This window comes from Balaenoptera ricei, chromosome 2 (assembly GCF_028023285.1).
Source record: "Balaenoptera ricei isolate mBalRic1 chromosome 2, mBalRic1.hap2, whole genome shotgun sequence".
Taxonomy (NCBI): Eukaryota; Metazoa; Chordata; class Mammalia; order Artiodactyla; family Balaenopteridae; genus Balaenoptera; species Balaenoptera ricei.
The window spans coordinates 71,734,682-71,749,160 of NC_082640.1; the positions used below are offsets into that span (position 1 = coordinate 71,734,682).

A 14,479-nucleotide genomic window follows, 5' to 3' on the forward strand; every position below is an offset into this window, starting at 1 on the left:
CGATCCCTGGTCGGGGATCTGATCCCACATGCCATGCATTGCAGCCAAAAAAAAAAAAAGTCTGGGCCTAGAGATGATTCAACTGAAATATGAAGGGTTTTGAAGATGTCTTCCACTGAGCACATAATCCTTAGAGGTATCATAAAGTCTGTGACTGAAAAGTGGTCATTACAGTGATATTTACAACAGAGATCCACATGAATGCTGACAATGGCCAAGTTAATGTAGGCAGTTTAGGATTTAGATGTTAAATTCAAACCCAAGGAATCTATAAGGCAAGGATAAGGAACCAAGAAAAACAGTTCTCATCTGCAAAGCTAGCGAGTGGACAGCAAACAAACATGCCTGAGACTTTGCTGCCATCTGCTGGTGGCTCCTCTTTAACACAGCCAGAGTTAGAAAGGCTGAATTGGAAACCCAGGCACTCAGCTAAGATTTCTCTTTCAAAAAGAAAAAACTTCTGCTAGGTTAAGACCACTGTCAGGAAAGAAATATGGTACCCAAAATCTGCAATTAAAAAAGCAACTTAGAAGGGGAAATATTTTGGGAGTGGGAGGGTGGAGTAGGATAGGGGAGATACGTGAAAGGCAAACTAAGTCTAAATTTAAGAACAGGGACATTAAAAACTTTATTCAATAAATACAACAAATAATTTAAAAATATACTTCAAGTCCAAAGCCAATTAAGAGAAGGAAGTAGAAAGGGGAAAAAAAGAGGGGAGGAGGAAGTCAGAGGAAAAGGAGAAAGTTCAAGAGGTGGAACAATGGTTTGGTTGGGCTGTGTTTCCGAATGTACCACCCTTTGAAATTCTGATCAAATGCTCTTGACCCATAAGCCCTTAGCCCTTGTTCTGATGGGGTAGCCACAGGAATTCACCGGCAGGAATGATTCTCTGGGCTCTGGCTCAGAGCAACTTTGGAGGCTGGCATCTGGGGGAGTGTTTGTTAGAGGCTAGTTTCCCACTCATTCCTAAAAACCATCTGATCTAATGCCCAGGCAGGTTTAAGAAGTAGTGCAAACTCTTAGGCAGAGAGCTCCCAGCTGCATAGTTTCACAGGTGAGTGTCCAAAGCCAGGGCCTCTGGGAGACAGGTCCCAGAGTACCCAGGGGTCCAAAGCCACTTTGGTGAATGGGATCTATGGGAGAAGACAGGAGAGGCCAGGGCACAGGATAAAGCTCCTGCGTAAGCCCACGGCCAAGCTGGAAAATACTGCTGGGCAGGAAAGGGCTGCAGGGCAGGTAGTCTGGACACTGATTCAACAGCTTGCCATCAGCCAGGGAAGGTGGAGCTGAGGATACATGTGGAGCAGGACCAGGAAGATGAGGAAAGCTGAGGGAGAAAAGTGAGGAGAGAGGAGGCAGCTCAGCAGCAAACTCCAGGAGAAATAACCAGCAGCCCTCACAGATTTGTGATTGTCTCTTAAAAAGATTTATTTTCTCTTCTTGCCTGAATGTACAAAGGCAAAAAGAGTACAGTTTGTATATATATATATATTTATATATATATATAAAAAAACAAGGAACTTGGTAATGTACACTTTACAGAAGGGAAGAATCAGGAAGACTGAAATTAAATCCAACAGAGCAATGCCAGTGGGACAAAAGCTATGAACAGCAACACTGCCCCTCCAGCCCGGGCCTCCAGCTCGCCCCAACCTGCTCCCAGTGGGGGCTGAGCACCAAGGCAAGCGGGTGGGCTGGGGCAGGAGGGGCTGGGGACGGGGCCTGGGAAGGGCTTGATCCCAGGAGGGGCCCATGGCACAGGATCATCAGAAAGCTTCCTGGGATGCCCTAATAATAAAACAAATAACAAAGGCCCAGAATTACGGGGCCAACTAGCTGCCCAGTTGAATCTTGGGGGCATCAGAGTAGACACTGAGATGGTGGTAGGGTACATGGGATAATAAGTGGCGTGGGTGACCTCAAAGCCCGTATACAGTAACACTCTAGCCCTTCTGTAGTCTTACCCTCCCACTCCCGAGACCAAGCCCTTCCACCCCCACCTTGAAGCCTGGAGAGAAGAGGTTCAAGAAGCATCATTTCATTTCATGGGGTGCCCTCTTAACCCTTCTGAATGTGGTCCTTTGACCTTGAGATGTGTGGAGAGGGTGAGGTAAGAGAAGGAAATACACATGTATACATACATGTACAGGCAGGGAAAGGGGATGAAGGGAACTGGCACAGCTTAAATGAGGAAGAAGCAGATGTGAATCCTAAAGAGCAGCTCTCCAAGCCTTGGCTGTCCTACCTGGGGACAAGGCTTCTTCCCTCCAGCTTCTCTGTGGGGGCCTGGAGGAGCAATGTCTGTCAAAAGAACTGGGCAGGGGTAGCTCAGAGAGAGCCTTGGTCTGGTGGTCTCGGCCCTTAGCAGCAAACACTTCCAGCCTTTGCTGGGGTAAGGTGGGTGGGAATCCTTGAGTGTCTCATCCCTATGACCAGGTCATGGGTGCCACAGGTTCCCCCTCTGTGTTCTTTCTCCCCATGGAGAGAGGTTAGGGGTGGACAGCAAACCCTTCACTCAGTACTCGTTAAGGATCTCTATTTCATCCATCACTGCTGCTGTTCTGTGTTACTTCAGGGAGGGAAGACTGGACCTGGCAAGGATCGGGGACCAGGAGGATCAGGTAAAGGCAGTGCCATTCTGCCACTGTTCCTTTTACCTGCTCTTCTGGGCAGCTCAGCTCCTGCCTTTCAAGGGAGGCTTGGATATAAGGATTAAAGAGCCAAATGTTTTTTAAGGAAAAAAAAAGAAAAAACTGTTCCCTTCTGCAGAACCCAAGGATGCCCTGCTAATACAGAAGCTCTTCTTCTCTGTTACAGAACAAAGTGGAAAGGGGCCATGCCTGCCCAACAGGAAAGAAAATGACTCCAAATGGTTTCTTCACAATATGTACAGAGCACGCTGTAAAAGCCAGCGCCAGATACAAAACACACAACAATATTTAAAAACAAACAGGAACAGAGGTGGGGCCTTGGCTCCACCCGACAGAGTCTGGGAGGGCAAAATCAGGCTGAAATTCAGGTGGGATGAAGGTGTCCACACCAACGACTTCCATGGGTAAAAGGGAAGTCACTGCTCAGAGCACTGCCCGCTGGGGCATCAGGAGGCAGAAGGACTGAATGGGGAAGGGAGGCTGCCTGGGGCCTGTTAAGAGGTCTAAATCAGTGGGGTTTTGGGGAGGGCTCAGAACCCAACTTGAACAAAAACAAGGACATGGAAACCTAGAGGAAAGGTCTGTAGGTCAGAGGGGCTCCTCTTGGGCAAGAGACCCTAAGCCTCTCTAGAACAGGGCTCTGGGGATCTTGGAAAGCAGCCTCCACTGGGCATTGTGCTTACTGTCTTCCACCTCCATGCCCCAAACTGTCAGAGCCAAGTCCCTGCTCTTAAATGGTCATTTTTGGCACTCTGGTCACAAACACCCGTCTCTAACCTAGGTTGGTGTCTGTCAGTCTTCATCTCTCTCTCAATCCACAAGGTCAATGAAAGACAGGAGAGGAGGAAGACAAAGGGATGATACCTCAAAAACTAAGAGCTAAAGCTCCCCACACCTTGGGGAAGAAGTGACTCCAATAAAGCTACCAAATCACAGTCACTTTCCCAGTGACACAGCATAAAACCTGGACTGGGACTGCATTTCTAAGGAGAGCAGAGAAATGTCTCTGCCTCAAAGCACAGCTCCACTGACTACACTCTGTGGCTCCGAGGAGTAATGGCTTGCATGTGTTATCCCAGGGTCTAAGGAACAGATAATCTCCCATGGTCAGTAGCCCCTAAAACAAAAAAGTGTGTTACAAAAAAACACGGCTTATGTTGGCACACATGGGGTTACAGGTTGAGCTACATAAAGTCATGTAGTTGTGTACAGAGAAATTGGGCCGTATAGACTTACGGCCCTAGATGAGGAGGATTCTCAGATGGCTGCTTGGACAGGACATCTCTTAGAAGGGCTGGGTGCTCCCAGGGCCTGCCTCCTGGCTTGCGCTCAGGTGACCTGGCAGACTCCAAAGCTCCCCATGCTGGGAGATACTGTTTTACCTGCCTGAGCCTTAAGAGCCAAGCAGTGGAAAAGAGGAGGAGAGATCAGTGTGGGGATCCCCCTGGGAGAGGCACCAAGGGGTCGGGAGGGAGGTGAGAAAAGGGCAAGGAGTGGGGGCTAAGCAGCAGCAGGGCTTAGTGGGCTTGCAGCTTCTAGTTCAGACTCCAATTCGTGCTCCAGCTCCAGCTCTCGCCCGGAATCCGCGGGGAGCTCTGTGCTGGTGCTGGGACCCCTGGCCCTCTGCCTGACAGGCAGCCCAAGGCCATGGTGGGGCAAATGCCTTGGTCTCCCTTTCCAGGCTGGGCTCTGAGCGTTTACATGTGCCCATGTGAGAGGGGAGAAGTCTTCATGTTTGAAGACCTTGTTTTCACAACTGCAGGGAAAACAGCCCCCAATTTCTTTCCTGAGATTCTAATCCCTCCACGTGCTGCCAGTTCCCAGGGCCCAAACCACTGGGGAGATGCAGGGTCTGGTGATGGTGGTAATGATGGTGAGAGGGGTATGGCTGCTGTGCTGTCTTCAGACCATACCCAGTGCTCGGGGGTCCCTCCCTGGGGGGCTTGGTACTGCTCCGGCAGCTGACCAGGGGCTTGGGGAACAGACCAGTGACTTCTCTGGGCTGAGGCCATGTTCCCCTGGTTGCTCCCCGTGCCTTCACCTCCACAGAGGCCACAACAGTCACTACTGTGGCCAAGAGAATAAATATGTTTGCTAAGTACCGGCTCTCCAGCTCCTGAGGAAAAGGGAGGGTCAGGGAGTCCAGGGATCTGGTGGAGGCAAGATAACCAAGGGTCTGCCTTCAGTCATGGTGGGAACGGCAAACAGGATGATCAATACCATTTAACTGATGTCTAAATGGCACCTCCAGCACCTCCTTGGGTGAGCCAGTCCGGGCCCGTGAAGCTGACTTTATCCGGGCACTTGGTGTTCTGCAAGGGAAACATGGACAGATAACCAGGCATTCAGCCGGCTGGTAAAAAACAACCCCAGGGTGGTGCTCCAAGAAAATGAACTGCAGAGGAGGCCAGTCCTGGTTGCTAGGGGAGACGTGTTCCACAGCTCCTCTCCGCGGAGGCAGATGGCTTCATGGGAGACTTACACAAGAAGCTTGCCCAGGGTTCCACCATTTCCAGACCACAGCCCACAGAGCTATCCTTCACTGTGGCTCTGCAGGGATTCTGTGATCCAGGTATCACCTATCCCTGCTCTCTAGGTGTTGCCCCAAATTAAAAAGTTACTTACCATTCTCACCTCCGGGGGGGTGGGTAGAGTGAAGGAGTCGAGCCTTGCTGGCTGGCAACAATGGCTGTAGAAGAAAGCCCTGAGTGAGGAGGAGGATGTGTTAGTGTGGCAGTCCCAGACCCTCCCCTTAAGCACTCTCCCTTTTTGCCAGCTGAGTGGGTATTGGGAAGAGTTTCTCCTTAAATTCCTAGCTCCACTGAGTTTTGGGGTGCTGACAGAAGAAAATCTGATACTTGGATAGATATAGCGGCTCGGGATAGATAGTCAGGCTCTATTTTTCAGTTGCTTGTTACTCTTTGGCTGTGGGAACACCTGCTCCTTATTCTTCTGAATATCAAAGCCAATTTTCTGGAGGAGTCTGAGAATCCCCAAGCTCCAAGGGATGAAACAAATGTCATGATTTTATTGATTGTCTGCAGGACGCTAGGATTATGGACAGATGAGACGCACAAGGGAGAAAAAGGGGGGGCGGCGGTTCTTGCCAGGGGCCCCCTGCTGTGGGCAGTGCTACTGGGATGGAGTAAAAAGGATAGGAAGTGGGGAAGTGAGGCTTACCTGCTGCATAGGGTAAGTTGTACTGTGCTGGGAGCAATGAGTACCCCAAGTGGTGGTGGTGGTGGTGTGTAGACATCAGGCGCTGAGAAGGGGAGGTTCGGGGCCGGTCAACACTCCTTTCACCCCCGCCTGCTCCCCCGACGCTGCTACAGCTGCCACCACCCCCAACCACCCCACAGCCTCCCCGATCTCTCTCCTGAGAAGTTTTATCACTTATCTGGAAAGGAAAACAGACACAAAAGCTCTACTGTGAGACACATACATGAAAGCAAGATGCCCAGAGCCCACATTACGACTCCTTAAAGATGCAGGACACCTAAGAATCAAGGAGGTGCCTGGTAGAGCTAATGTCAAGTCAGCCAAACCACACTGTGGTTAGGACTTGAACTAGTCCGTCTTCTCCCAGACCCTGGATCTGGCCTTATTGGTCTCTGACAACAGTCAGTGTCACTGCACTTCCCTCACCGTGGGAGACTTGCTCTTGTAATGACTGGCATGCTGCTGCAAGAGGTCCAGGGCTTTGGACTCTGAGCTGGATTTACAACTGACACTGGGGCTGGCTCGTGCCTTGTCAGCATCTTCACCCCCTGAGACCTTGCTGCCATACGGGGAGAAAGAGTAGCTGGAAGGCAGGTAGGAACCTGGGGAAGAGAAATAAAGCAGTCAAAGAAATGGGAGAGGGAGAAGAAACTCTGCTTCAGTGAGCCTGGTGAGGCTCAGGCTGAGATATTTTCTACCACAGTGTCTTTGGGCTGAGACTCTTAGCGTGTACTTCCTTTACTGAGCTCTAGAGGCAAACAGCTAAGGGATATTAGAAACATGGCCCTCAGTTTCTGGCGAACCAACTTCCTTAGAGCCCCAATCTCAGATTCATCTTGGAGAAGTGATACAATCGTAGGATTTGAAAGATCATTGGATTTGGAGATGTCCTTGGGCTCAAATCCTTCCTCTACTTACCAGTTAGGTAACCCTGAACAAACTTAACAAACTAATTAGCTCCAATTAACCTTTTGAGCTTCAGTTTCTTGACCATCACAATGAAGATACCAATACTTCATAGGTTGACAGAGAAGATTAAATAAGATAATGTACATAAATCACCTAGTCCAGTGCCTAGCACAGAGCAGGTACTCATCAAATGGAACAACTGTTTTTATATAGAAGGATTGGGGTAACAGGAGAAAGGAATACTACAGGATGAGACAATTTCCTATCTCAGTTTGAAAAGCTTATGTGTCCTATTTAGTATTTGCCTTATAAAGTCAATATCAAGACTATTTCAGCTGCTCTCTTATAGGGAGGTGGGAGCTCTGAGAAGTGAAAGGAGGAGTCTTCCACCCCAGAAGCATCCCACATGGCTCTTCAGGCAACAGAGATCAGTGAGTAAAGTGAGCCTTTTCTTCTAACAAGTTAAAAAACACTTAAACTCCTACCTTGTGCCCCCCTCCCCAAGAACTCATGGGATGGCAGTATAAAGAGTTTATCTTTCCCAGACTGAATCTTTCTAGCTGGACTTACCCCCAATCTGACTTCAAACTGCTCTTCCCCTCACAGACTGCCTCCTGACCTTACAGCTAAACACGATCTTGCAAATGAATACCTGCACTCTCCTGGGTTGAATTTTATTTGTTCCATGTTTCTCTCCTGCTGCAATTAAGTTGTAAGCTCCTCGAGGGGATTGAGCTAGTCTTCCCTATTTCTTTTGTATTCCCCACAGTGCCTAGCACATTGCAAAATGTAGAGAGTATGTGTTTTTGTTTGTTTGTTTTTCTGGCCACGCCCCGAGGCATGTGGGATCTTAGTTCCCTGACCAAGGATTGAACCTGTACCCGCTGGGACCGCCAGGGAAGTCCCTAGAGTATGTGTTTAGAAAATCCCAGCTGAGGGAAGACGGCTCTGGTAGAGAGGGGGTTTCGCCTTTAGTTATTCATAAAAATTGACTGTAGAGTCAACCCTCTAGCTGGTGCAAGGGAGGGAGGAGTGGTCCCACAGACTGTAAGTAGGGGTCATTCAAGGAGCTCAGGATTAGAGTGACCACTTCACAGAAGGCCACACTCAAATCACAGCTGTCATCCACCTGAGCCTCAGTAAGCCTTAGAGCTGAGCAAGAAAACTCTGGATTCGAAATCTGTGCCTCATTTACCTTCCCACTGAATGGAACAGCAGCTAGAATTCGGTGCCGTACCTGGGTAGTTCTGCATCATCACGGCAGGCATGCCCCGGTAGCTGGGGTGGTTGGGGTCATAGGACTGGCTGTAGGAGTAGCCGTGCATGTAGGGGATGTAGGACTGGTGCTGGGTGAGGGGAGAGGACACAGGCACGTGGACACTTGGTCGGGGCTCCTTGCTCCCGAGGCGGGATTCCTCAGACGTGGGCAGCTTGCAGTCACTACTTGTGCTTTCCTTCCCATCCTCCTTGGGAACAGAGTCCTTACTCCGACTCCTTTCCTCCTTCAGTTTGCGGTCCCGCTCCTCCTTCCACCGCTCATCCTCTGACTTGATGTCTGAGTACTTGGCAGGATAAACATATGTCCACATCCGGGGCTCTGCTTCCTACAACAATCACAGAATGAGCTCTGAGTGTTTTACAGATAAGAGAGAGAGATTTCAAGCCCAATGTCCCCGTAGAAACACCAGAGCAGATAATACTAGACACCTGGGGCACAGCAGGATCTTGGCCTCTACTGACCTTTGTTTAAAATCACCTCTGGTCCCTCCTGCTTAAATGCCTGTCTCCTCCCCCCATAAAAGGAAATAAGATGTGGTGAAAGAAAGGGAAAATCCACCAGTGGGTCTTCTCTAGGAGAGAACAAGCATTCTGGGGAAAGGACTCCTTGACTAGAAGAAGCCGTTCCCTTTCCAAGGATATTTAGGTGGTTTCCCTTCTTCAGAGCAAACTCAGGGGCAGAGAGCTATGGGTGCTGCCCCGCTCAGAGGAGGGTGGTCTAACTGTGGCACAAAGAGGGAAGGGGAGACTTTCTAAGTCTGAGGAACAGAGCAAAATGTAAGACCAAGTTCTTAGTTCTAACTCTGCCTAGAAAATCTTTTTGAGAGTAACTCGGTCTGAGGTGCATACTTCTGGCCTACTTTAAAGAGACCACCATTAACTCATTCCATAGGAACCACACTGCGGAAGAAACACTGGACTAGGAATCACTAGATACCTGGGTTCCAGTTCTGGCTCTGCCAGTTAAGTCTCAAGTAATTCCAGACAAATCAAGCTAACTTACCTGGGCCTCTCTTGTCAAATGGGAAAAACACCTTTTACTGGTGTAAAAAGTGATTTTAAAAACAAATGTTAGAGCTTCCCTGGTGGCGCAGTGGTTAAGAATCCGCCTGCCAACACAGAGGACACAGGTTCGAGCCCTGGTCCTGGAAGATCCCACATGCCATGGAGCAACTAAGCCCGTGCGCCACAACTACTGAGCCTGCGCTCTAGAGCCAGCGAGCCACAACTACTGAGCCCGCGTGCCACAACTACTGAAGCCCGCGCGCCTAGAGCCCGTGCTCCGCAACAAGAGAAGCCACCGCAATGAGAAGCCCGCGCACTGCAACGAAGAGTAGACCCCGCTCGATGCAACTAGAGAAAGCCCGTGTGCAGCAACGAAGACCCAACGCAGCCAAAGATAAATAAACAAACAAAAAAAGTTAAAATGATTTACAAAAGTAAAGAATCCGTAAAATTATAGATTTCTTCTGCTAATCTGTATTCTGTTGATTCCCTACAAAAGGACAGCCCTGATTTGTGAGGAAGACAGAAAAACTATCAAACGGTATTTCTATTTCCTTCCAGAACAGTTAGTTACCTGTCGGTACCAGAGTATTGGATCCACCTCTGCCTGTCGGCCACACTCGGCACCTGTCTTCGCCTCAGAGGCCTCCTTGCCTAGGTGGCTGGCCTCACTCAGCTTTACTTTAAGTCCTTCCGGGGCCTGGCAGGGGAGCTTGGAAGAGTCATCCAACTTGGGAATAATGACTGATTTGGCAGGGTCAGCCCCTTGCTCCTTGGCCTTCCCGGGTCCTGACTTCACCAGGTCTGTCAGGCTGGGGGCCTTGGTGAGACTTGGTGGAACTGACGGCTTTTGTTTCCATTCTTCCTTGAGTGCTGCCTCCCGCTCCTTCAGGCCCACCTCTGCCTTCTTATCCAGTCCCCGCTGCTGCTGCTCCAAGCTCTGCCGTTTCTGCTGTTCTTCATACTGCTGCCGGTAAGCGGTGTTAGTGCTCAGGAGGTGGGTGTGGTAGCTCTGGTCGCTGTAGCCATAGGGGGGCACATAGGCATACTGGTTGTAGTACAGGGACTGCATGTACATGTTGGGACGTTGCTGGATGACGGAGGGCTGCTGACTGGAACTGCTCAGCTCTGGTTTCTTTTCCTCGCAGGCATCGTTCTTCACTTTTCCCTCTATGCTCTCAGGCTCCTCATCCTTTTTTGTCTTTAGGGCCTGGCTCTCCACTCCTGCCTGGCTGCTGGGGTTCAGAGCCCCTGGGCTGGATTGTGTGTAACTCGGAGAGTAGTAACTCTCAAAGCCTTGGTAATATGGTGAGTCTTTGCTCTGTGGCTGAGGGGGGAAAAGGGTTTTCTTGGCCCCGTCCTTAACCAGCTGTTCAGGGTCCTTTGATCTGACGCTTTCCCCTTTGCCCTCCCCGTCCTCCCCAGCATCAGAGATGTCGGAGTACGCAGGGCTGTTGGTTTTGACTGAGCTGGCTTCAGCCCCATTCTGGGTCACTACGTGTAAGGGGGTCATGGGCTGGGTAGGGGTAGTGCTATCTAGGCGGCTACAGCCTCCGATTGAAGGGCTGGGAGCATTGTCCGTGAAGCTGTAGATCTTGTCAGCTTCCGCCTTGATGCTAGCCAGTCGGCTCTGGTGGGGGTCTGAGGAGCCATTTAGGAGCACCTCCATCTTCATCCCATCTCCTGATGATTCCCTGAACGGGCTTTTGCCTTCTTCTGCTCGACATACCTTCCCAGGGGTCAGAGGACTTTCAAGTTCCTTTGAAGATTCCTTCTTTTTTTTGTCTTTCTTTTTCTTGTCCTTGGCTGGAGTCAAGGCAGGGTTGACTGTGAAAGGTTCTCCCATCACAGTGGGCTTGGGCTGAATGGGCTTCAGTTGGGGGCTGTTGGGCATGGCCTGGACCACTGTGGTGGTCAAGCCTGAGGAGGAACCTGGGCTTGCTGCTGTGAAGGTGGCCGTCTGGAAGGTGTAAATTTGCTGTGGGGGGATGGCAGGGGCAATGGGCCGGGCTGACTTTAAACTTTTGGAAGGAATCTTTTCAGGTTTCAAACTAGAGGGCTTTTTACATTTTTCTTTTTCCATACACTTCCTTTCCAAAGAATCAAAGGCATCATTGCTTGTTTCATCCATTACTGAGGGTCCATCATCAGAGCCATCATTGGATAAGGCCCCGAGATCTGTGTCCCCTTCCCCACTCAACTTTTTCTTACAGAGGCCTTTTGTGCTGAATTTGCTTGAAGGAGAAGGGCTATGGGGCTCTATGAGCCGAACTTTGGGGGTAGCGGAGCGGGCAGGGGACAAGGAACCTTTTTGTGAGACAGATGCACCATTGCAGCTCCCGAGGTCTGCATGTAGGGTGGGCTCCTCTCCGTACTCACTGTCTCCATCTGCTTCTGGCTTGCTGTCGTCATCTGTATGGGCATGAGCTTGGTGGTACTTAAGTCCATTGATGTGCTTGTACTTTTTGTTGCAGTTTGGGTGGGGACAGTCAATCAGGACTGGGGAAGGACAATTTCTGTCTAGAACAGTGGGTTCCACTTTGGTCCCAGGGAGGGGGCCAGTGGCTGAGCCCATGGAATTAGTACGGACACGCTTGCTCCCTTTGGAGTCCTCTGAGCTAGAATTCAGCTCCATGTCTGAAAGGGGTTTGTTTTTCCGCTTATTAGCTGAGGAAGGGCTGGCCTTGACATCCTCAGAGGTGCTGCTGGCAGCTGGGCGATGTTCTGAAGAATTCTGGCTGCCCCGACGGCCTTTGCTGTTGGCTCCTGCTCGGGTTTTGCTGCTACTGCTGGTCCCTTTGCTGTCAGAGGCTGTGGCTGTCTCACTGACAGGTGTGTTACTGTTGGGACGCATGCGTTTGCCTCTACCCCGACCATTGCGCATTTCCAAGTCACTGGTGGGAGAGTCACAGAACCTTGGCAAATGACAAACACAACAGGATATTATTAAGAAAAGAAGCTGTCTTCAAACCAGTTTAGCTGCAGCCTCCAGAAGAACTGTCCATATGGTAACTATCATTTTCGGTGAATATGATTTGTTAAAGGAACTTCTGAAAGCATGGTAACTGCATTAACTGGTGAGCTCCGAGAATGTTATCTGCATACTAACTATAAATTATTCCCCAAGATTTGGGTTCCCCCAACCCTGACAAACTGGAAATTAATATTAGGAACAAGCGGTAAAGTGCTATTCACTGAAATATCAGTCTTACGGCCAACTGCAACTTGAAAAGGTCCTTGTGAAACCCAGACTGTCTAGTGTAGTTTATGAAACTGAAAATGTTCTCGAGTTTAAACTTCTGAGAGATAGCTACTATCAAAAACCATCATCAATGAATGCTTGTTCACCTGTAGTTAGATTCTGGCCTTGGTCTCAAGGTGACTGCAGGTAGAAGCCAGAATTCAGTCATTCCAGATAAAGGCTTAAATAGGATCTTCTCACCATTCCTACCCATTGATTTATTCTTCTTGAATGCCAGATGAATATAATGCCTTCCCTTGTTTCTATAACATAACTGTCCTTTAAAAGCTGGGTGTCTTTTAAAAGCTGTCCAACTCTAACAGGATAAAGGTATAAGGGGTCACTGATGAGGGTGGTTCAGATGAACATAAACTAAAAAGCTGTAGAGTGCTTACCTGGGGGGTGCCCAATCATGTCGTGTGCAGTCAAGAAGTGTACCTACGTAAGTCTTGTTCCTCCATGTTACATTCACCACCAACATCCCTGGAAGACAAGAAGACTCAGATATAGACAAGAGAAACGCTGTTGGCCACTGAGAAGAGTATTTTCCATCTGAGTAGCATTCTGGCTCCTGTAGGAGGGTTTAGGGGGTGCTCTAGGTCCCAGTGGGCCTAACAGCATTAGGCTGGAATAGTTCCACAGGAACTGCCTACAACACTACCAGGGCCCCTTAGGATGGGCAACGGTTGCAAAGATTCCATGGTCCAGTTAAGGCACATTTTCCTAACTTTTAAAAATTACGCAGTATTTCAAATACACTAAAAAAATACAAAGGATAACTTAACAAAAACTCATGTACCCACCACCCAGCTCAATGGATTTATAAAATTTTGTGCTATACTTGCAATAGGTTTATTTTTTAAAGAATAAAAACATCATAGTTGAAAACCATTGTTTACTATATTTTCAAACTTGCCATTGATAGGATCATGCTGGGTATATAACTTACCTTTCTCACTTAACATTACAAATTTGAGATTTATCAATGTTGACATGAAGAGCTTAACCCATTTATTTTAATGGTGCTCAAGTATGTCATTGCATAATTTGACCACAATTTATACATATTGTTGATGGAAATTTAGATGTTTCTTGCACATTTTCACTCTTAAATGACATCACAATGAACATTCCTGACATGTTCATTTTATTTAAAAATGGTTTTGAATAGATACCATAGTCACACTCCAAAATTTAAAAGGTAGTAAAAAAAAAAATGCAAACAAACCCCAATATAAAATGAAGTGTCCCTCCTGTCACTGTTCTTCAGCTTTTCAGGCCCCATACTCAGAAACATCCATGGATATCCATGTACTCCTCCAGAGGTATTTTATATATTTATAAGCAAATATGTTTATATATTCTTCCTCAAATGGTAGCAATGCACACCAATGTTCTGCACATTTTCCACGTAACCATATATTTTGCATCATTCCATATGAGTAAACATAGAACTACTTCATTCTTTTCAATGGCTGCATATGAATGATTTCAAACCGTACCATCATTTATTTATCCAGTCCCCTGTTGATGGACATTTAGGTTGCTTCATTCTTCTGCTATTACAAATAACGCTGAATAAATAACCTAGTACAAATGTTTTATCTTACATATCACAGAATATGTCTGTAAGATAAATTCCTATAAGTAAAACTGCTAATCACAGAGCATTTGTATTTGGATTTTTCATAAATACTGCCAATTTGCCCTCAGAGAGGATGTACTTATTTATAAACCCACTAGTAGTTCATGAGAACACCTGTTGTCCTTTCCCTTTGGCAACATAGTGTTCTCAAACTTTCTGGTTTTGCCAATCTGATAGGAGAAAAATGGTGTTTTATGTAGTTTTAATGTCATGTTTCTTATTATGAGTTTGTACAGCATTTCATTACAAGATACCATTATGAGACATTGGTATTTACCTTCTAATGAACTGTCTGTTCATATCCTTTGCTCATTTTTCTACTGAATTATAGTCTTTTTCTTATTTGTGACTGTTTATATACCACAGTAAGCCTTCTGACTGTACTACAAATCAGATATTTCCCCCGGTTTGTCATTTGCCAACGGTGGTTAATGCTATGCAGAAATTACTTACTTTTAGGTTGTTACATTTATCAATCTTTTATGGCTTCAGAATTTTTGTCATATTTCAAAAGGCTTTCCCCATTCC

General features: G+C 47.8%; 1 protein-coding gene across 7 annotated transcripts in view; it reads right to left on the reverse strand.

Moving 5' to 3' along the window:
* Window positions 1-618: 618 nt before the first annotated feature.
* ZNF609 (zinc finger protein 609) overlaps window positions 619-14,479 on the reverse strand; it is a 224,126-nt gene continuing 210,265 nt past the window's right edge. For 5 of the 7 annotated variants that reach the window (XM_059913039.1, XM_059913033.1, XM_059913038.1 and 2 more), the window contains 7 exons: window positions 12,702-12,789; window positions 9,640-11,980; window positions 8,020-8,386; window positions 6,300-6,475; window positions 5,835-6,051; window positions 5,280-5,358; window positions 619-4,966 (listed from right to left, as the gene is read on the reverse strand). In XM_059913039.1, the coding sequence (XP_059769022.1) occupies window positions 5,285-5,358; window positions 5,835-6,051; window positions 6,300-6,475; window positions 8,020-8,386; window positions 9,640-11,980; window positions 12,702-12,789 (3,263 nt within the window). In that variant the 3' untranslated portion in view covers window positions 619-4,966; window positions 5,280-5,284. The remainder of the gene's footprint in view (window positions 4,967-5,279; window positions 5,359-5,834; window positions 6,052-6,299; window positions 6,476-8,019; window positions 8,387-9,639; window positions 11,981-12,701; window positions 12,790-14,479) is intronic. The other 2 variants (XM_059913037.1, XM_059913036.1) reach the window with 2 other exon arrangements.